General features: G+C 34.8%; 2 protein-coding genes across 3 annotated transcripts in view; one reads left to right on the top strand and one right to left on the bottom strand.

Annotated features, from left to right (window-relative positions):
- Positions 1 to 22612, bottom strand: part of LOC124444239 (vesicular glutamate transporter 1-like) — a 33525-nt gene extending 10913 nt beyond the window's left edge. The window contains exons 1-6 of the mRNA XM_046994827.1: positions 22230 to 22612; positions 21228 to 21406; positions 20600 to 20828; positions 19722 to 19755; positions 19155 to 19354; positions 18372 to 18459 (exon numbers count right to left, since the gene is read on the bottom strand). Of these exons, the coding sequence (XP_046850783.1) occupies positions 18372 to 18459; positions 19155 to 19354; positions 19722 to 19755; positions 20600 to 20828; positions 21228 to 21391 (715 nt within the window). The 5' untranslated portion in view covers positions 21392 to 21406; positions 22230 to 22612. The remainder of the gene's footprint in view (positions 1 to 18371; positions 18460 to 19154; positions 19355 to 19721; positions 19756 to 20599; positions 20829 to 21227; positions 21407 to 22229) is intronic.
- Positions 4893 to 13643, top strand: LOC124444233 (stress-70 protein, mitochondrial-like). 2 transcript variants are annotated; one of them, XM_046994819.1, is made up of 20 exons: positions 4895 to 5265; positions 5995 to 6080; positions 6140 to 6162; positions 7378 to 7458; positions 7540 to 7659; positions 8493 to 8554; positions 8801 to 8981; positions 9175 to 9260; positions 9337 to 9535; positions 9647 to 9753; positions 9956 to 10118; positions 10240 to 10332; positions 10467 to 10676; positions 11350 to 11577; positions 11757 to 11861; positions 11943 to 12060; positions 12498 to 12592; positions 12724 to 12816; positions 13045 to 13185; positions 13272 to 13643. In XM_046994819.1, the coding sequence occupies exons 1-20, from the start codon at positions 5204 to 5206 to the stop codon at positions 13308 to 13310; spliced, it is 2292 nt and encodes a 763-aa protein (XP_046850775.1). In that variant the 5' UTR covers positions 4895 to 5203; the 3' UTR covers positions 13311 to 13643. The 2 variants fall into 2 exon arrangements, with proteins under 2 accessions (XP_046850776.1, XP_046850775.1); XM_046994820.1 differs by lacking the exon at positions 11757 to 11861 and having other exon boundaries at positions 4893 to 5265; positions 11350 to 11474; positions 12029 to 12060.
- Positions 22613 to 23449: the final 837 nt, after the last annotated feature.

The following is a 23449-nucleotide window of genomic DNA, read 5'->3' as shown; positions in this document are numbered from 1 at the left end:
TACGAAGCACCACAGTTGTAACATGAGTTACAGTAGACTGATTATTGACCATTGGTATAGTGGAATAATTGATAAGGAACATATCAGGGACATCATTGGCACTGTTCGGGTTAACATAGTTAGTCGGCGAATGGTATATCTTGAGGAATTTAAGAAAGGGATAGAGTTATTTGGTCTTTGCAAGGCTTTGGAAGATAATACTGAAATAGGCAAAAATTTATTCATCTGTTAGCAAAACAAAGTCGATGCCAATTTTGTTGTTTCCACTCTCTACCCACATTACTCCGAGCAAGGTTCAAGTCGAAGAACCAAAGAGGAAGCTGTGTTTGACAACTTTCACGATTTCATAATGTCGACCGAAGATGAGGTTATTGCAGGCTTCGATGAAGAAGTGGCATGGGATGACATTGAAAGCACTGATGAATGGAACGAATGCAAGCGCAGTCAAACTGCTGATATTTCCACAAGTGCAGTCTTGGGTTTGCTTACGGGTCAAAAGCATTAACCATAAGATGGCCAGAAGCTTTCTGTATTAGTTAACTTCGATCATGATTGCTTGGAAAAGAACCTCACCATACTATTTACTTCCCTATAGTCAGCGCTTGTGCCCAGACCATCACTTTTCCTGTCTGTCATATGGAAAATCCAGAAGAATTCAAACGAATAATGTTGCTGGCATTAGGCAAGGGACAAGCATTTGCAAAACCTTAAATTCTTGAAGGCTTCTGTTTATAACCCTTTACTGACGATTCTATCTAAATTAACCACGCAGTCTTCTGTTCAAATTTGTTGCTTGAAATAAGATTTTTCCGCTAATGGAACTTAAAATGAGACGTTAAGACAAAAGATAATGCAATTTAGCATTTAAGAACTCGTTTTCGAATAAAATTTACATAATTTTATTACGATTTAGGCTTGTTCCATTCTGCTCAAATTTACGCACGTTTTACCAGTGTACCAAATGATACTGAGGCCAAAGTTTGTCGTTCTGGAAATCTTTGTTTGAACGTGTTGCGTGTTTTTTGTGAGCTACCGGTTTCAAAAAAACGTTTTCACAAGAAATGTGCCTTCTGCCATTCTTAATTGGAGCCACAGCGTTTGTAAAGTGTACAATACAAGAAGAAGTTTGCATTAAGTCTGGAGTGATGATTAGCATTTGAAAGCAATATGGGAGTAAATTTGAAAGAAAAAAAATGGAATTCCCAATGGCGGAAAATTGTGATTTTTATGAACTTTATTTGTAAAGAAATACTCCTTCATTTCGCAACTGAAAGATTCGTACAACATGTCTTTTGAAAGGTAAATAAATAGACTTAACAAAGGTTCAAAAACCAAACGACTTTTTCAAATATATTCTGTGTTATTGAACCCCAAATTTGAATTGGAATTTTTTGATACACGCTGTACAAAATGGTAAAATCTACAAAGTATAAGTTTGCATTAATAAATTATTTATAAATTCAGCTGATTAATTTATCATTTATCAACCTCGTGGTTACTATTTTTTAAGACAACCTTCCCACTAAAGTTTGAAGGACCAGGGTTTAACTGAGTGTCTCCGATATAAGGGCCTTGGCATTTCGACTGTCAGGGGGAACTAAATTCTAAAAACTTTCCCCAAAAAATTAAAAATTAAGGCTTCAGTTCTCGCATTGAAGATGAAGATCTTATCGTAATCTCTATCATTAAATATTGAAAACTTATGTTGTCATACACGACAATTCACGCGAAACACATTTTTTAAGAATTTAAAATTTTAGAGTTATTGCTAACTGAATTTGGGATCAAGTTTAGAATTAAACTAGCAAGGATTTCACACGTTTCTCTAAACTTATAGCAACAATTAGAACAACATTTGGGTTTCGATAATTAACAATCGTAAGTCTAGCCAATAAGGGGCTGTTTACATGATCCCGGCTAACCGGGTTCAGTGAGGCGTAAAATCATTTCGACGCATTAAAAAGAGTCTAAACTTCAAGCGTAAAAATTACAACTGTTTGTTAAGCGCCGCAAGTAATGCCTGCTGTATATCTCAAATAAGGCCAAATTTGTTGTTCGATTTTGAATGTTATGCGTATAGTTATTAAATCAGAATATTGTGAAAGTGCTAAAGAACATTCATCTGATGATAAGTATTAAATCTTTTCCATTTGCGAAAATCATTTGACGCTTGGCTGAATCCCGGCTACCCGGGATGTAAACAGCCCCTAAATTTTCTCGTATTGTAACGGAACACCAGGGGCGGATCTAGGATTTTTCAAACATCAGTCATAAAACGTCGAAGGCGCTACGCACCTGGGGGGGTCTGAGGCATTCTCCCCTGAGAAATTTTGAATTTCAGAGCCTTGAAAATGCCATTTTCAGCGTTTTAGAGCAATACAAAATGTATTTGTGGGCATCGTTTTTGCGTAAAAACAAAACATTTTGCTTACGTTTTTTTCAAAAAAAAAAATGAAGTGAACAATACTTGAATGTTTTGCCAAACATTTAGGCTCATTATCATGCCAAATATATGGCTCATTAGCATGTCTAGGAACGTAAAATTTATTTTACAATAATGCCATTTAAAAACAGATATAGTCTTTAAAAATTTCTACCAAGTTGTCAGGCATAGACCCCCTAGAGACCCCCATTCAAACCTCTATGTAATGAATTTAGTTAAGTTAGAAATTTGGTACTACAAGTGACAGTTCATAGATATAGAAAAGCTCAGACTTCAAACCATGCAAGTTTATTGTAACCCTTTACCCATCTCAACATCAGTGCCAGCAAATTCACCTTTTGAGAAAAAACTCAAAATTTTTTTCTGCCAAAGGTTAAGGAAAAATTATCAGAGTGAAAATTTGCAGTTAAGGACAGCTTAATGCCATAAATGTTTATTAGGCATTTCACTAGACTATTATCTCCTGTAAGTATATGCAAGGTGTGCTATATAGCAATCACTAGTAGCATTGTATTTGCAAATACAAACAGAATGTAACCAACATGTCTTTAATTATATAATTACATGAATGTTAAAATTGGTTCATGTGTCATGCTTACTGGTTATGATAAATATCCTTTCATATGATCAAAGCTTGTTTAAATGTAAATCAGAAATAATTTAGTTTAGAAATTATAATGATCATCAGAAAATTTACCTAGTGATCATGAAAAATACTTTGCTGTTTTGCCAAATTTCAAGGTTTATCTGCATACATAGAAAGACATTTTTACTTTATAGAAAATGCTTTTCATACATCAATAGCCCTTTGGAATTTATGGCAAACAATCTGGTATGAGCCGAGATTGACAGACCTTTACATCTCTACATGAGGTGTTCAGTTAGAAAAGGGGACAATATGTGACATGGGACAACATTCCATGTATGTGAAATACTCAGGTTTAATACCATTCCAGTCAAATTGTCAAAATAAAAAGCTTCATGGATCAGAAGACTCAAAATCACAGGTTATAGTAAACAGCTTCTCATGTAATCAATGTTAGTTTTCTCAAATCTTAAACAATATGTAGTATAACTGTCCAATGATTGAATGATCAATGATCATAAACTGAAAACCCCAAACATTTGTTTATGATAAAGTAAATAATAGTATGGCGCCTTATGGCTACAGATTTTTTGTCCATTGAAATATATTTGCAGGAATGTAGGATTTCGCTGCCGTATAACGGCCACGATTCCCCAAGCACTAAAGAAATCATAGCTAAAAGTCCTTTGGCAACAACAATTTTAGAAGCATCAATCTGCTTACCATACGCCATATTGACATAAATCGCATCACACACTCGCATAATTGACTTTGATATATTACATTCATGCATACACTTCACTTGTCCTTTACTTACGATTTTGGATGTAAATTTCTGCTGATAAAACTCAAAACAATGTTGGCTTTCTTTGAACATCAATGACTGAAATGTCGCTCGCGAGATCGTCTTTGCCAAGCATTTAAAATTTATCCATAAATTTCCACCCTCTTGAAAAATTCACATTTTGGACAGCAGCATTCATGTCAATATATGAATTTGTAAAGATTTCCATAAATTCCATCTGATTGTAGTTTAGTTTCTATCATGCTTATAAAAATTACTATAAAACGATCAAACATTCAATTCAGACAGTGAGCTTGACTATGTTAGTTCAGTTGGCTATCAGTCGAAATCCGTCAAACCAATCACAATAAAGCAAAATTCAAATGAACCAATTGTAAGATAGCAATTGACTCCTTATACGTCCGGCCACCCTTATTATCAGTCGAGACCATTCCAGAGTGTCCACTGATCTGGCTATTGACCAATAAAATAAGCGTTTTGACGTTCATAGACTCCTTTATCCGTCGAACCAGTCAAGCCACCCCGCTTATCAGTCGGTTATTCCAGGTCAATTAAAATTCAACTGATCTGGTTACCAACGAGATATTCATTGGATTAGTCATTAGTTTTCAATAATAAATAATGCGGGATTTTTATCACGAAGTAAATGCGATAAGAAAATAAGAATAATTAATGAATTTTTAATTAATATGAATAGGTAATTTTTGAATTTCAAACATCAGTCGCGCGACGGATTTGACATACTCTAGATCCGCCCCTGCGGAACACCTGTATATATATACATACTATGTATATATATGTACAATTAACTGGCAACTTGTAAATATGTCATTCTTTCTGATGATGGTTTTTAAATAAAACCGAAATATTGCAGCGTAATTGTTTGTTTTATAACTTTGTGGTTACATTATGAGTTACACTAGGTTACACTATTTGAGGTTACAAGATGCCCTTTTACGGATTATGCTTATTTTGTTCCAATTAATTATATATGTCTTATTCGACCATTTTATCATATATATATAGTTGTCCAAACTCTTTGGCTCCATATTCAAGTCATTTATGTCTTAAGAATTGGAGCTGCTAGGACCAACATAATTAGTGTTTGTGTTCGATAAAAAAGGCCCAGGTTTTTGCCGCACTACTTTTTCGTCCTCTCTTAGCTTATGGACAGACCTTTTGTGTTCACTATTCAATAAAAACACTATTGAATCAGCAAAATTTTCATTTTGTGGCAACTTATTAAAGTGCCATAGTCACGTTTGCTGCTGTGGAGGTTTCAAGTTGACGTACGTTTCTAAGGAGGAAACAAATTTTTCCGTTCGGTGTACTTTGCATGATTTGCAGATGTTCAATTAAGAAATAAAAGATGTTTATTGTGGAAATGTTAAAACCGAGGAGACCTTTGGGAGTACTCGAAAGCAGATCAGGGTAAAAACATCTTTATGTTTCTTTTATAAACTAACAATAATGTAATAAAGATAAATTCAAAGCAAAGGTTTAAATATTTCCTATAACATGTATTGATGATTCATCTGCAAATACTCTTTGATTGATTTAATTGATGAGGCCAGCTATCAACCAATCAACGCAGGCGTTTTATTGTTTTTATTTTATATAGTGCAAATTTGTCAGTTGTCATTCGGGGAAGAAAAGAATACGAATTTGATTTATTTCTTACACTATTATATTAAAGTGAAAGAATAAGCAGTGTTTCGAGGCGAACACCCTGAAAACTAAGATGGAAACCATTTTGACGTAATTTATTATTATAGAATATAAGATTGTTAGTTGAATTTTCAGGCTTGCATTAGCTAGTTCTTGTGGAAACGACCGCATGTATTGCTCCTGTCATTACGAATAATTTATGTTCGTAAAAGTTTTATCGTGACTTGACATTCTTCACTTGCAGACTATTTAAGTTTTATAAGATATGCTAATTTTATATGTCAAGGAAATGCTAAATACAAATGAGAAGACATAATTTCGGAGAGTTTAAATCAAATGGGTGAACTACAAATGTAAAAACAGTTGTCCATTTACCGAAATCCACTGTTTTAATTAAAAACTTGCATGGTAGCAACAGTTGCTAGTAGCATAACTAATTATTTGCCAACGAATAAAATTTGTTCTATTTCATCAACATTTCTTTTATCTTAGAAAGCAACCTGCAGTGTTTGACTGCGACTCTACGTCTGCTATGATAAGGAGCTTCACAAATTCTAAAAGCAATTACATTGGAACAGGTAGCGTCACTTTTCTCAAGACGTTTTACGGTATATTGACAAATTTCTGATTTGAACAGGTTCTTCACTCCTCTCGACACAGGTACGTCTGATTTATACGAATTTTGCCATATATAAGTAGAGACATTTGTTCAAAGTACAAATTTTTTTAATTGTTTTGTTTCTGATGTCTGATAAAATGACTAACAAAGTGTTCAAAAATATATTCCTTACCTAATAACTTGAAATATTTCCAATTTGGACTCTTTTCGTGTGGTTTTGAATGGAAAGAGGGAACTGAACTATTTTGAAACTTTAAAGGAGTAGTCAGACGTTAACACAACTATCACTCATGTGAAAGTGTATATTGTTCTTACCTCATTCGCGAAATCCTAGGTTTCCAATTCAAATTTAACTCAAGAAATAATGCCTTAAATGTGTGTATTTTTGCCTCTTGTTCGATCGCCATTGTGTACATGCATGCGAAGCCGCAGTCCAGCAGCGGTTTTTCGTCGTTACGTCTCTGCGCGGTGATCGTTGTCAACATTGGACAAAATGTATTAGCAAAAGTAGAAATTACGCATAAGCATATTCATAGTTGCATTTTATTTTCTAAGTTTTTAAATTAATTTGCGCAAAAGACGTTTGGAGAACGTCAAAGTGGAAAAATAAAACCAAAAATATCGGTTCTTTAGCGTAGAAAGTTTTTTATGCATAAAAAAGAACCAATATTTTTGCTTAACCTCACAGCTATATTCCGGTATTTTGGTTGATAGATGTTTGAGCTTCATCTAAATTATTAGTGTCCAAACAGCAGTGTTTTGTTTGAAACTTTCACAATCCTTGTACCTCTGGTTTATTTCAATAGATCCCATAGCAGAACTAAGGAATGTTGATGAATCAATTAGGTGCAAGAACTTGTAAAGGAGATATTTGGTCGTTCGCCAAGTAAGGCTGTGAATCCGGACGAAGCTGTTGCTTTAGGAGCGGCCATTCAAGGTGGAGTTCTTGCTGGTGATGTGAAAGATGTTCTTCTGTTGGATGTTACACCTTTATCCCTTGGCATTGAGACGCTTGGGGGTGTCTTTACCAAGCTCGTAGATAGAAACACGAATATTCCTACGAAAAAGAGCCAGGCTCAGTATTTTACCATTAAATTCAGCAAGATTCCTTTGCAATTTACACCACTGTAACATAGCAAATTTCACTTGTACGCTACATACGTATGATGTGATTGAAATCATCGCAGTGTATCTATGAAGCTCAATTGCCATTGACTTGATCCAGTTTAAGCATTGTACTTTTTGTACATTTGCAGGTGTTCTCCACCGCAGCTGATCGTCAGACGCAGGTGGAAATTATGGCTGCAGATAATAAAACTTTGGGACAGTTTTCTTTGGTGAGTATTACAAATGTTTACTTATTTTTGTTGAACAACGTCAATGGATTTGATATTTCTAATCGTCATCGTTCGCGTTAGGTTGGCATCCCACCTGCACCACGTAGTATACCACAAATTGACGTCACGTTCGACATTGATGCTAATGGCATTGTCAACGTGTCCGCTCGTGATAAGGGAACTGGAAAGAACAACAGAAAAGTACGTCAGGCTAACGCTTTGAATGACAACGAAAATCTTTAAGACTTCATCTATGCATCTACATCATCTATCCATCTACTTCAATAACACATTTTGGTCAAATGCCCATGCATGCAATTTTAATGCGCAATCTCGTATGCTTTACTGTCGTCTACGAGGACTGTAACAGTTCTGCTTTTGCTGTGTTTGTAAAGTATGTACTGCATTGAATTACTTCATAGCTGTAACGTCACCCTGGGGCGAGCGTGACTACAATCGATATGTGATAAACATGTCATCACTTAGTACCTACATACTACTTAGTGGAGTTTTCACGTTCGTATTACGGCAATAGATTTATCCATTTTTCACTAAGACAAACACATGTGTCTGCCTTTCTGCTTCTTAATACAACGGTGAAACTGGAGAATGTACGTTTTTCAAGTGGGCCATAAAACCACTGCATAAAACACGAAAGAGTCAGAATTAGTCGTTGCAACTGGGGAAACTGGGCCGAGTTTGTGATACTGGTTACGCAAGTTCATATCCTATCATAAATTCTCATTGCGTCAGAACCAACATTGCCGAAGTCTACTGTGGTTATTTTTACAGCGTGAAATCATGTCTTTTGCAATGGGTTTATCGAGATTTTCAGCAAAGAACGCTCTCAATACTTTGCGGTGTGCAAATATCAAACGTTCGTTTTCGAGGGTAAGAAAAAAATTGCTGGAAAATTGCATAGATTCTGAAATATGGCTTCATGGGCGTTTGATGCACGTGTTCTGTTTTCGTGTGCTTGGAGTATGGCCTCAACATCATCGCTGACAACTGAGATTTTTTTTATTTTTCTTTAGATTAATAGAAGTACATTGAGTCAAACAATCTCCACTCATAATGCACCATTCAGATCTTATGCGTAAGTAAAAAGTTTATTTGAAAACTACCAATTAATTATATTAAATTGAAAGGATGAACACCAAAACAACTAGCTTACCATTGTATTTCCTCTTTATCAATACAATTCATTAATTTTGATGTTCAAATGACTTTATAAATGTGCTAACTAGGCTGTTAAAAGTACAATGAACAAGTAATTTTTCCCGCTGTGTAACAAGTCCAACTAGTTTTTCATTGGTTCAAAATTTCACCTACCTACTTTAAGTTCTGATGTACGCGGAGCAGTTTGTGGCATTGATCTTGGTACAACAAACTCATGTGTTGCTGTTATGGAAGGCAAAACACCTAAGGTGATTGAAAATGCTGAGGGAGCAAGGACGACTCCATCAGTTGTAGCATTTGCATCAGATGGAGAAAGACTTGTTGGAGCACCGGCAAAACGACAGGTATGAAAAGTCATTATTGGTGCTTATACAGACTCTGATTTGTAACTAATGCTGTCTTTTATATGAGCAACATTTATTAGCCTAATCTATATGACTTATGCCTGATTTAATTGATTGTCTTTGCTGATATAAAGCCAGCAGAATCATTGCAAAGAAAAGTGCCGAAGTAATGGATTTATTTGTAAACTTTTAGGCAGTGGCCAATCCTCAAAATACCCTTTATGCAACAAAAAGATACATAGGACGACCCTTTAATGATTCTGAAGTTCAAAAAGATCAGTATGTATATGCTTGTTTTTATGAAAAATAATATTTCTTGTTGTAACTGAATTTCCCTTTAATATATTTCTTGCAGGAAAAACCTTTCATTTAAAATTGTAAAGGCATCAAATGGTGATGCTTGGTTTGATGTTCAAGGGAAAATGTACTCACCAAGTCAAATTGGGGCATTTGTTTTGATGAAAATGAAAGAAACTGCTGAAAGTTACTTGAACACAACTGTACAAAATGCAGTTGTCACTGTACCTGCGTATTTTAACGATTCTCAAAGACAGGTAACATAAAATTTGTCAAAGCAAAGATATCGTCATGTATCAGTCATGTCGAAGTTCAAGTCTTCAGGTTTAATAGCTGTTTCTATGATAACCATGAATTATTTCTTTAAGGCAACAAAAGATGCGGGCCAGATTGCAGGTTTTAATGTCCTTCGTGTCATGAACACTTCTACAGCTGCAGCGCTTGCTTATGGGATGAATAGAGCAGAAGATAAAATGTATGTTGGATGAAATGATATATGACTAAAATTACTAAAAGACATAGGTAACTAATGATATGTATGAATGCCAATAAATGAAATACGTGGAAAAGAATTTCACATCACTTTACTATCGTATTGCTAATATTATTTGGTATTTTGAATATTGGATAGTATTGGATAATATTGAATAATGTTGAAATGTGCTTTTATTATTTAGCTTAGCTGTTTATGATCTTGGTGGTGGTACATTTGATGTGTCAATTTTAGAAATCCAAAAGGGTGTATTTGAAGTGAAAGCAACAAATGGTGATACTTATTTGGGTGGTGAGGATTTTGATAATGCTCTTCTTCAGTATCTTGTAAAGGAATTCAAAAGAGAGGTATGAAATATTTCATCTGCCCAGTAATAAAATTGAAATATGAAATGATAGAATTGTTTTCAAGTACCTTGATTTTTATAACTTAAGTTAACTAATCAAATATATTATGCTCTCATTTTAGTCAGGAATTGATCTTACTAAGGACAACATGGCAATTCAAAGATTAAGAGAAGCTGCTGAAAAAGCAAAGATTGAGTTATCGTCGTCGATACAAGTTTGTTTACACAATAATTGATTTGATTGCTTGCACAAAAACGATTGATTGCATGTTTAGTCATTAATTAATCCCCTAACAGTTTATTTTAAATGACATTGCAAAAGTAACTTCACTTCTATCATACTTTATAGACGGATATCTATCTACCTTACATTACTATTGGAGCATCAGGACCCCAGGACTTGAACATGAAATTAACAAGAGCAAAATTCGAGTCACTTGTTGCTGATTTGATTCAAAGAACTGTTGAACCTTGTAAAAAATGTATGAAGGACGCTGACTGTACAATGTCAGATATTGGAGAAGTGTTGTTGGTTGGTGGTATGACAAGGATGCCTAAGGTATCAGTTTGACCTAATCTGTATATTTTGTTTTGACTTGATCGGGTGTTGAGCTGTGTGACTCCACAATTTTATCTGGTTTTCAGTTTGTGGAGTTTCGGTCCATTTTTTTCGAAAAAAAGGAAGAATAATGCCAATGTAGTGCTACATTGACTTAATTATGAATATGACGTGTAGACTCCAGAAAGTTGTCCAGTTCAGCATAAGTCAACGTGTGCTTGTTTTCTATGTGTTTTCACAGATCTGTGGTTTTGCTATGTACTGTGCTGATTGCATTCTGTCACAGACCTCACACTGCAAATTTGTTTCTTGTTTTCTTTTTTGAAATATTCCCAAATTGGTCTCTTTTCTTGTGGTTTTGAATGGAAAGAAATAACTGAACTATTTTGAAACTTTAAAGGAAGGTGGACGTTTGGAGGACGTCAAAGTGGAAAAATAAAACCAAAAATATAGGTTCTTTGCCGTAGAAAGTTTTTCATGCGTAAAAAGAACCAATATTTTGTGTTAATCTCACAGCTATATACCGGTATTTTTGTTGATAGATGTTTGAGTTTCATCTAAATTATTAGTGTCCAAACAGCAGTGTTTGGTTTAAAACTTTCACAATCCTTGTATCTCTGGTTTATTTCAATGGATCCATAGCAGAACTAAGGAATGTTGATAAATCAATTAGGTGCAAGAACTTGTGAAGGAGATATTTGGTCGTTCGCCAAGTAAGGCTGTGAATCCGGACGAAGCTGTTGCTTTAGGAGCGGCCATTCAAGGTGGAGTTCTTGCTGGTGATGTGAAAGATGTTCTTCTGTTGGATGTTACACCTTTATCCCTTGGCATTGAGACGCTTGGTGGTGTCTTTACCAAGCTCATAGAGAGAAACACGACTATTCCTACGAAAAAGAGCCAGGTTCAGTATTTTACCATTAAATTCAGCAAGATTCCTTTGTGATTTACACCACTGTAACATAGCAAATTTCACTTGTACACTACATACGTATGTGATTGAAATCATCACAGTGTATCTTTGAAGCTCAATTGCCATTGACTTGATCCAGTTTAAGCATTGTACTTTTCATACCTTTGTAGGTGTTCTCCACCGCAGCTGATGGTCAGACGCAAGTTGAAATTAAGGTTTGTCAAGGTGAACGTGAAATGGCTTCAGATAATAAAACTTTGGGACAGTTTTCTTTGGTGAGCATTACGAATGTATACTTATTTTTGTTGAGCAGCGTCAATGTATTTGATATTTCTAATCTTCATCGTTCACGTTAGGTTGGCATCCCACCTGCACCACGTGGTATACCACAAATTAACGTCACGTTCAACATTGATGCTAATGGCATTGTCAACGTGTCCGCTCGTGATAAGGGAACTGGAAAAGAACAACAGAGTAAGTACGTCATGGCTAACGGTTTGAATGACAACGAAAATCTTGTCAGCGTAGCAGAGATTACTACTAATATACTTATGTGAAAAAGTCAGGCTTTAAGAAAACTAATAGTTTTAACTGATTTTTACACTCTTCATTTTTTTTTGTTAATATACAAGTACTTATAATTTCTACATTAATATGGATCACATCTTTTTTAAATCACAGTTCAATTGGTTCAGTGATTGTTGAAGATCTGCTAAAGGGGACAACGAGGGGTTAAAGGCATTTAATTAATATGTTTGACAGCATTCCTTGTTTAAATTTATTTTATGTTGTACACTCATCCCCAATTGTTGTGTGCATGTTTTTTGGTTTTGTTTGGTTTTGTGCATGTTTTATTCAACAGCTATAGTGTTTTGGAGAGTTACTGTTGCATTATTTGATTATTTGTACAGTTGTCATCCAATCTTCTGGTGGTTTGAACAAAGATGAGATTGAAAATATGATTAAACAAGCTGAAATGTATGCAGAAAGTGACAGAGAAAGAAAGGTGAGCACGAAAGGAACTGACGTTGTACTTGAACTGAAGGATAGCCACAGTTTACTCGTTAACCATATGTTAAATGTCTCTGTATAGAGTTTTCTCTTCAGCCTTTTCAATGTTTTTTACACGTTCACTAGGAAAAAACTGAAGCAGTCAACCATGCTGAAAGCATTTTACATGACACAGAATCGAAAATTGAAGAGTTCAAAGATAAGTTGCCACAAGACGAGGTTAGTTTCACTTCAACGTGAACTTTAGCTGTGATCTAAGTCAAAACAATTCATTTACGAGCTACTAGTTTTTGACGTATTTTTTGAAAAAGACCATCGATTAATACTATAACAATAAGAGACACAGTTCAAATACTTTAACTAATCTCCGAATCCATGACAATACCTTATATGTATTGCTTAATACCTTATATGGTATTGCTTATTACTTTATATGGTATTGCTTAGGCTGCCAGTTTAAAGGAGGAAATTACCAAAGTACACGCGGTGTTAGCAAACACCGAGAATTCTTCTGCGGAAGAAATTAAAGAGCGATGTAATGAATTACAACAGAAGTCACTCAAATTATTTGAGATGGCTTATAAAAAGGTACGTATTTTCTTAAAGTCGAGTCAGTGCGGTGCTTTATTTAAATTATTTCACTTGTCCCATTTAACTTTCCTTCGTTTTCCAAGATGGCTTCGGAAGAAGAGGATGGCTCGCAAATAAATTAACAGCCTGAACATGAAAAAAAAACAAGGCGAAAACTAAAACGGTCTCCATTTTATTAGTAACATACACTCAATAAACGGAATTTGGTATTGATCACCAACCTTTTCATTTCAAGTTGCATGGTAATATCATCATTCTCATCTTCAATGTAGTATTCTGGTGTATTTTCAATAGGTTCTGTGCTTCTTGTACTTGTTGTGAGTGTGATTGAGAGTAGGTACTTTCTGCTTTTGTAACTGTAGTATGATTTATTTGAGGTCTCTGTATGTCTGGTTTTATCACTGTAGTAATCAGGATTATGATCATTAGAATTATCAGACATCTAACAACACAAACGAATGAAAATACACTCTCGAACCTTTGTCTGGGATGGCGAGTCCCCTGCTTTTGTAGAAAACTATTTGCCTTCTTTCTTCAGCTGAGAAGGATGAAATAAAATATTGATCTATTAAAGTGGTATGCATGTAAATTGAAAATCAATGTCACCAATTTGAGGTAAAAACATTAACCTTCTGCAAAATCAGGTACCAGTTTATTAACTATGTCCTGATGAACACAATTGGTTCTGGAAGTTGAAAAGCATAGGATCAAATTTTGCTCACCTCTGGTACTTAAATGAAAATTAAATGGTTCTCCTTACTTAAGATTATACCAAGGATTTGTTTTATGCACAAGCTCATGGCATAGTGGACATTTGTAGTTACAACGAACTCTCTCAAAATGCTTCACAATACAACTTCTACAAACTTAAAACATAGCCAAGTGTGAAAATTGTGTTATAATCACCCTCTAACCAATGATGGCAACATAAGTGTTGGACTAGCAGTTTGTGAAACACTTGATGAAATACTAACAGACATTCAGTTATTGATGTAGACATTCAGTTATTGTTGTAGCATCAACTAAATATCCTTGGCAAACTGGACACGTGATGTGTGAATTTAGTAATTTGATTTGGATTGACCTTGGTTTCTAAACACAACATAAAGACAACTTGTAATGTCGGAAATCCTCTGTTTTAAATAAATGGTTATAGTTCACCAGTGCTAATTTGTCAAATTCTTCTTTCTATGACCTCTTAAGACAGACGTAGTGGTTTGTTTGTGTTGTATAAAATACTTAAAAATATCAACATATATAGCAAATATTCTATAGTAGAAAAAAGATGACAATTCTTTACCTCTATGGTTGTCATTGACATTATATCCATCATTTTGCATGTGTGCCATGCTTGGGCTTAGCTTGTAAGATCTTGGCTGACCAACATTTGCAGTTATTTTAACTGATTTAAATAGCATGAGTGAGTGGCTTTTATGATTTAGTAAATTTGATCAAGGCACCTGGATTAATCATTGATATCAATGACATGTACCTAGTGTTGCTGACAAGACATGCACCTGTCTTTTTGACAAATTAAGTCGAGACTTAAGTCATTCATTGATATTTTATTACTGTCTCTGTTTACAAATTTTAAATGTTTTGAAGATTGCAAATGGGTGAAATGACTACAAGAAGTGTATGGTCAGTATAAATGAATGTCACAAAGTTACCGAATTAGATCACGTGACTAAAACACATATCCAAGTCAGTGGATACTGGACTGCTGCTGCACTGCGGTGCACGTGGTGTGCGACTGTGCGTGCAAAGAAAACAACTGTACTGGAACAAAAATTTAATAAATATTTTCTAAATATTGAATGTTATAGTGATTAAAAATAAAAGAACGATGAATTATAAAACATAAAAATGCTCTGGGAGGCCACAGACACTTCAGAAAGTCAGTGAACGACTCAATTATCAGCCCATGGTTGTTTTTCTGACGAACCAAATACAAGATACAAGAGCATTCCAAAAACCTCGATGGCAGCCGTGATATAGAATACAATTGCCCATTGATGATGAATATTCTACAAGAAATTGTAAGTTATTTTTATACTTTTACTAATGGCTAATTGCATGTTTAATATGCTATTGGATTTAATTGAAATGTTATAAAAGCTCATTTATTCTTACCCCGTGCTCTGTAAGACTTCCAACCACTTCTGGTGAAATAAAACCAGTGATATTACAGGCAAAGTTAGAAATACCCATTAATACACTTGAATACTTTGGTGCAAGCTCAACCAAGTTTGCTCCTGGACCACTTGCTAAAGTTTGATACTGTAATTGCTATGGTTGCTATGACAATAGCAGTTGAGGCATTAGATGCATAAACCATGGCAAAGATAAAGACTCCACCTATTCCAGCACCTAAAGTATGAAGAGAACCACGAAAATTCAATATTGGAGAATAGATACTGTCAATTTCACCTTGTGTATCTCTAAAATAGTTTTGAGTATTCATTTGAACATTCAAATGTTTATTTGTTAGTTTGCATCTTCAAACTTACAGAAAATGATCTGATTGGCTAACATATATAGATATTGACTAATCAGATTATCTTCCGTAAGTTTTGAACATGCAACTAAAAAGAAAACACTTGAAAGTTTGTAGGAATATTCTAATGTTCAAATGAATGTTCCAAACTTTTTCAGAAGAAAGTTAAAATCAACATTATGTTACCATGAAGTTTCATGTCCATTTTAGTACAACTGCTAAGGGGGTGAGTAAAATTTATTTTAAATAAAGCTTAGAAATGATGTTGGTATAATATTAAGCAATAAAGTTACTTCTCATAATGATGGTTTATGCAACATTTTATTCTCGTTCCCTCAACCACTTCTCTCAAGAGTCAACACTTTTAAGAGAGTCATATTAATTATTATGATTGCAAACTTATGAAAAGCATGTGGTAAAATAAATCTTACCAAACAAATAAGAGAGTTTTCTGGCATTTGTTGTGCTTAAATATTTTCGTTTTCTCAACATATCTATGAAAAATCCCCATGCAGGTGTGAGTAGTCCTGCTACTACATAAGGAATGGAACTAGTGAAACCAATCTGTATAAGAAAAAAACAATGATATAAGTTCATGATGTTTTTCAAATCGTTTTCATTTACTCTTCTCATTAATCTTATCTTACAACTTGTTTTGTTCAATTTATTGCATGCATAGGTCTTATTTCCAACCATTTGAGCTTATGACAAAACAAATTCATTGAGGTTATAATAGAAGATTATTCTCTTAATTGAAATTTAAAAAATAGGTACACAGAGCGTACATGTGGGTAGCCTAAATTTGCTCGGAGATGTAACTGATGTTTGCAAAGCTAACATTTATATGAAATCCTTTGTTATTGGTTTAGACAACTGTCAGTGAAACAGATGTGGGTTGTTGCATTCCTTTAAGTCATAGCATTACAAATAGCGTTGCTAGTTTAAATTTCCATTAATACATCTTTGTTAAAAGTGGTTTAAAGTACATTTGTTAAGTTCTTTGTTTATTTATACATTCAGCCTGAACATAGAGATCAATAATACAGATGGTGGCTGATTGGTGGATTAGCTGTTCTCTCCTTTTATATGGTTAAAACTTGTATAATGTATAGGTTATGTAATGTATAGCTTAAAACTATACATTACTCACATTAGTACCAACTCAATAAACTTTTTGTTCCTTTGAAAGGGCTATGTATAAACTACCGTAACATCTACATGATCATGATTTTGCATTAACATTATGCTTTCAATGAATTCAATTTTCATAAAAAATCCACGAACCGTTGTTATATCTAGTTTATGAACATCACTGAGATAGCTTGGAAGTGAAAACATAAATGTGTAGAAACACCAACAATCCATGAAGAGGGGAAGTATGATCGCCCAAACTCTTATCGATGTGAGCATATATCTCCATGGAATTTCACGAAATTTCAACTGTAAATGCACACAGATGAACTGTTATGTTACACATAAATAGTTCTTTTTGATCTGTCATACTTTGGAACCAATTAGTTTCACTACTTACACTGTTTTATGTTGTCAAGTGAATAAACAAATAGAATATGATAAATAAAGAAAATAAAATAAATATGTTGTGTTGCAGATAAGTAGTACTTTTTTAATCTGTCATACTTTGGAACCAATTAGTTCCACAACATGTATTGTATTGTCACGTCAATTTATGTTGTCTAGTGAATGAAGAAACAGAATATGATAAATAAATAAAGAAAATAAATCAAATATTTAAATTCAAATAATATTGTTCAGTCATTTTAAGATATTTACTTTAGTTGTCCAGTGTTTTCCAATCTTTTGTATCTCAGACCGAGATATAGTAGGATGATCGGCTGGTTGTTCCACCCCCAGATACAGCCAACATAAATACCAGAGGACTCCTTGAGCTCCTTCAACAAATGCAAAAAATGAAAAAATATTTCCTCGTTTAGGTGCAACAGCTAGAGCAACTTTTTAACTTGGTTTGCTAAGTAATCATCACTTTTGTTATCTTCAGTTGTTTTGTTTTGCGAAATACGTCATGATTCAACAGTCAGTGTTGAAAACACAGGCAATTACCCCCTTCCATCGAAATGGCTGAAAAAATATTCTAATGAAATATCTGCCACGCAAGGGGATTTTCCCTGTTTTCTGCACTGTATGACTGGCGTTTTAAGGCACTTGAACGAAAGCAATAAAAGATTATCTTCTGTATGCTAGTATTCTCTGATAATTGTTTTATAAATTTATGACGTAATGATTTATTTTCATTAGATCCTTGAAGAAGCGATGAACGAAAACTTACCAAAGAAGTAAAACGGACGGCCATCCGTATGAACTACCGGCCAGAAGACCACTTATTGAGTTCGCAAAACTGTTCCCCACAGAAGACCTGCATGAGAGGATCATGGGTAAGTTTTAAATTGTTGACGACGTTTGTTTATGCAAGATGTAGAAATCAAAATCTACTCATAAAACAGCGCTTTAAATGTTTTTGACGAAATCACAAATTTCGAAAGTACGTAGCTAAAGCTCCGTTGCGCGTGCAGTTTCACCAGCTAGCGCTGCAAATTAATATAATATTGAAAATTATATTGATTTATCAGATGCACATACTTTATATGTATCTTACGAAAGGATTTATGTACAACATAAATGACATCATAAATTACGATCATTCAATCACCTGCATATGAAACGGTGACGAAAATACTCCTTTCGTAAATAGGTGACCATTTGCTTATTAAATCAATGCTTGAACTCGCCACCAAACCCTGTGGAAAAAATCACATCATGTACGACTTCATGTAAATATCAAGATTTTTCTTGATAAAATGAATGGTTTGAACCCGGAGTATCGTTACATGTTTGTACATGTAGATCGTCCAGGTTAGTAGAGCCTGAGAAGAACTGTTGTTGGTTATGTTGACTGACGTTTCAAAAACCTTAGCGGTAGTCATCAAGTGCTGTCACAGTCAACATCAACATCAACATTCTTTCTCGAGACTCTACTAACCTGGACAAACTACGTCAACAAACATGCAAAAAAATTTCTTGCTACTTCCATAGGCTTACCAAGCAAGGAGGGCAGCCAAATTGTTAGACAAACCAGGTTAATCGAGCAATTTTCGATTTGATTTAATGATTGTCGTGCATTTAGGTCAAACAATTGACGAAAAATATTAGCGGATATATGCTCGTGGCTATCTACACACTTTCACATAAATGCCCCAGCATTCACTATGTTTAAAACGCATTTAGTGAGTGACTATGAAAACTTGAATAGGAATTTTGCTTAAGATAAAACTATCTTATCATGTGCATGCTGAATTGTTTTGTGGAATAAAACTGACTTAAGTCGTCGCAATTTAAAGGTATATATAGCACATTCAATGACTAAAATCTCATCTCTATAGTTTGCTACACACTATCAAATAAGCTTTCATAAAGCTAAAAAGTTATACCTTACCAAGAATGCACCTTCCAGTACCCGTAGTACTATGAAGGCACTGACGTTCGCCCTAACGATCAGTGGTGTGAAAAGCGTAAGAACCGAGGAGCCAAAAATTGCAATACCAAGTAGAAATGAACTGCCATACTTTGCGCAAAGCAATCCTGCCGGTATTTGAAGAGCAGTATAGCTCCAGTAAAGGGACGCCAGAATTGTACCTGCAAACGTCTATCATTGTTACCAGTTGATTGCATCTGATATGACATTTTATTACATGGTGCTAATACATGCTGGCGGCATTAGAGTACTGCCATAAGCAATATTAGATGAATTTAGTAAACTTCAAAAATAATTTCTTATTACAACATACGAATGATTCCGCGACATTGTCACGAGGTCAAATAGATTGTTCGCCACCACACAATGTTAAGATCTGAAGCAAATCATTCCATTCTTGTGCACTTCTACTTTTCTTTGCACAACCCCCACCCCCACCCCCCCACCCCTGTGTATTTATCTGTGCACAAAACTCCAATTACCCACAGCAGATATATTTTCCACGTGCATTCAACGAAGACGACTTACCTTGAAATTGTGTGCTCCAGTGGAATTCTGGCTCCTTAAAGAGATAAATGGGACATTAGTCCGTGGTTTTTACCGTAATCCTTTGTAAAATTTCCTGACTTTCACAGACTATTAGATAAATTACAAACGCAATTGGTGTATCAACTACCAGCGTACAATACCACCGCCACATACTAACGTAATTGGCTGTGTATCAACTACCAGCGTACAATACCGCCGCCACATACTAACGTACTTGGCTGTTTATCAACTACGAGCGTACAATACCGCCGCCACATACTAACGTAATTGGCTGTGTATCAACTACGAGCGTACAATACCGCCGCCACATACTAACGTAATTTGCTGTGTATCAACTGCCAGTGTACAATACCACCGCCACATACTAACGTACTTGGCTGTGCTGCGTACAATACCGCCTACCGTACTTGGCTGTTTCAACTACCAGCGTACAATACCGCCGTACTAACGTAATTGGCGTATAACAACAGCGTACAATACCGCCGTCACATACTAACGTACTTGGCTGTTTATCAACTACCAGCGTACAATACCGCCGCCACATACTAACGTAATTTGCTGTGTATCAACTACGAGCGTACAATACCGCCGCCACATACTAACGTAATTGACTGTGTATCAACTACCAGCGTACAATACCGCCGCCACATACTAACGTAATTGACTGTGTATCAACTACCAGCGTACAATACCGCCGCCACATACTATATCATTTGCGAAGGAAAATCAAAATTGCCAAAGCTGTGATGAAAACTGCAGCAGTAAACAAGAAGTCGAATTTGAAGTCTAAATCTAAACTTTAGCTTCTCATCTATATGTACGTATGGATAAGAGCAAGCATTGCATTCTTTTCTTACCTCGTCTCTTGATAAACGAGATTCCGTTGTGTTATGCTGGTCATCTTCTCCGTGCGTCATTGCTACAATGGTTACGTTCACACACATCCTTATGCAATACATGTTGAAATTAGCCAGTGCAATCATAACTAAAATTATGAAACGTTTAGGGATTGCTTGAAATATCCATATCCCAGTGACTGGTCTTGATATCCTAGTTTGCGTTGTCGCTTCTCCGTCACTTATTTCACTGTTGAAACGGGTGAAACGATTGTGTTATTACATGTGGATGGAATGATTGGATGGTGTTCAAACGGGGTGAAATAATCGTCATTTTACATGTGGATAGAAGGATTTGATGGGATAAGAAAGGTTCAGCGCATGCTCAGCTGTTAATCAACCATCAAAAGCGCTTTAATTGTGTAGATGAATAGAGAAAGTGAAAATTTTGTTGATATAAAGCACGCTTCGTGGGACACAGTTCAAACTTGAGTCTACTTCAGTTATGGCAAATGTGAATGGACGAATAGAACATGGGTATAAATAATGCCTATGACGGAAGTCTTCAGTTGGAAGTAGCAAGTTTTTAAGCCATCAAACTAATGATTTAGTCTATCGTGAACAACTTATACAATAAGCATGTTCTTACCAAAGTTCAATTTCTTCATCGTGGTGTGCCTCGCCATCCGATTGTGGACCTAAAAATCTACCCATTTTGTCATGAAGTTTTTTCGATGGTTCGTAAGATTCCTCCGTGAGAAGCTTCGTTAAGTCATTTTGGTTTTCCTCCTCAATTTCACCTTCAGAATTCATTCTTGATCAACTGCTCAATGTTAAATTCAAAATTGAAAATATTTTAGATGCGCAGGACTTAGCGAAGTATATAACTTTTTGTAGATTGTCGTAAATTGTTATCGTCTTACCATTCGAGATCAACCTGATTTCTGGATATGATATTATTCTACCGATTTATCTTCATGCAGTCATTTAAGAGGCTACGTTAATGAAACTAGAAGTGGGATCGACGCTTTCTAATAGACATAAAATGCCTTTCGAATTGAGAAAATCGACCAAATCTTTTAAACTCTACTTACTGCGATGTCTTTCTTGTTGACAACAATCGCAGCAGGATACAGTTTATTAAAGATTTACATTATAATATAGATACAGACGAGGATATTTTTCGCTGACGTAAGCTTTAAGTGAAGGCAATGGATGGAAAATTAAGGAAATTGATGCCGAGGAAACGAAGAAATCACAGATGAATCAATAGAACACTCTTCAATATTGTCTTCTAATTTCAATTGGAAATTGTAAATGAAAATTGTTATTGGATCCAAAGATTTATAATCAAAGTTTCAAAGGTGTTTCGATTGTTTCTAAAATTCTAGTCAAGATAAATTGCTAAATTCTACCTACGTGTATTGAATGCATGATTATGTATTTATGATATTATACGATAGTCGACAAAAAGTGTTGAAATCGCTAGTCATAGAAGCTCAGTGACAACAAAATTATGCGGCATAATTACAATGCTTACATTTTCGCAGTTTAAATTATATCTCACCAATCGTTAAACAGTTGGAAATTGTAAATATTTCATGAAGATGACTATTATTTCTATCGTGATTGATAAGTATTTGAAACTCACCTCTATCGGTTGATACTCTGTCCCTCGTCAATTCTTACGAACTCTGTCGCATTTTCAATGTTTATACTGTATTGGTTCGTCGTTATTTGACGCCTTATTGAATATAATTCTTTCGATGAATGTCTCTAAAGAGCAATTGTTAAAGTGTTCGCATTATTACGAGGACGAATAAAAAATAGCGAAAAATATGAAAGAAGTGAATGTGGTTTGTGGATTCTAACAATTACAATATATGGAAATGTAATTATGCAAAAACGATCACAAGTACTTGAATAAATTTGTATTTTTAATTATAAATGAAGATCTGGAGACAATTTCAATAATTAGTTAGTTTATTTTAATTTTCAACTTTAAAATTAACCTTACGAGAAAACGTTTTCCTTTAAGTTTGAAAGATATGTTTGATTTGAATAAGATACTTGATTGTAAAGATCATCGATAAGCCATTGATTCGTATGTCTTTTGTGTTCGGGAATTGGGATTAAGGAGTTGGTTGACCTTAACATAAAAATATAGCAACAGCATGACATTATCCAATCCAATCATCTTTTTGTATAGTGTAACATGAGTAATATCATCCAGGAAGATATCAGTATGTCTGTGAGTGCCTTTGGTGCAAATTAAAACATTTTACGACAACATGAATTTTGTCCGAGCTCGTTAACTAATGAAATGCTGAAATTGCCCTAAACGCATCCTTATTTGTTACATGAACTAATAATTGTGCAAAATTTACCGCTGATATTTGAAAGACGAAAGATGTTGGATGAAAAAGATATTTGCCTTGTGGAAGTACGTCTAAATTTACGTGAACTTTTTTCTGCCTTGTGGAAGTACGTCAAAAGATGCTCTCGAATCCCGAGTGTTGCGCGTGAAATGTTGACATTACGTAAAATTCTACATTGTCTACTTTTAATACTAAATTAGAATGATATATTTCTCGATTTTGATGTTTAAACTGGAATGTTTTGAAATCGTGGAAGTCGATATATCACTGTGTTATCGAAAGAAAGTTGAACGAATTTAAATAAGACTTGAGATGGTGGAATTTCAAACAAGATTTCAGGAAGTCGGCCATAGTTGTGGTGTAATACTTCTTCGTTTGAAACCTTGGTTTCGATATGCCTTTTATTTATCAATGATTATGTATCAATGCTATGACTGTGTGAGCGATATAATGAACTTAAGCAATTATTACTCTAGCAAATCATTAGATGTCA

This window comes from Xenia sp. Carnegie-2017, unplaced genomic scaffold (genome assembly GCF_021976095.1).
Source record: "Xenia sp. Carnegie-2017 unplaced genomic scaffold, XeniaSp_v1 HiC_scaffold_21, whole genome shotgun sequence".
NCBI lineage: Eukaryota > Metazoa > Cnidaria > Anthozoa > Malacalcyonacea > Xeniidae > Xenia > Xenia sp. Carnegie-2017.
This window is presented reverse-complemented; position numbering and strand designations above follow the sequence as displayed.

Coding starts and splice junctions, on each gene's coding strand:
- LOC124444233 (XM_046994819.1), top strand. CDS start 5,204: ATGTTTATTGTGGAAATGTTAAAACCGAGGAGACCTTTGGGAGTACTC. Junction 8,982..9,174: donor GAGCACCGGCAAAACGACAG/GTATGAAAAGTC, acceptor GTAAACTTTTAG/GCAGTGGCCAATCCTCAAAA. Junction 11,862..11,942: donor CTTTGGGACAGTTTTCTTTG/GTGAGCATTACG, acceptor CGTTCACGTTAG/GTTGGCATCCCACCTGCACC.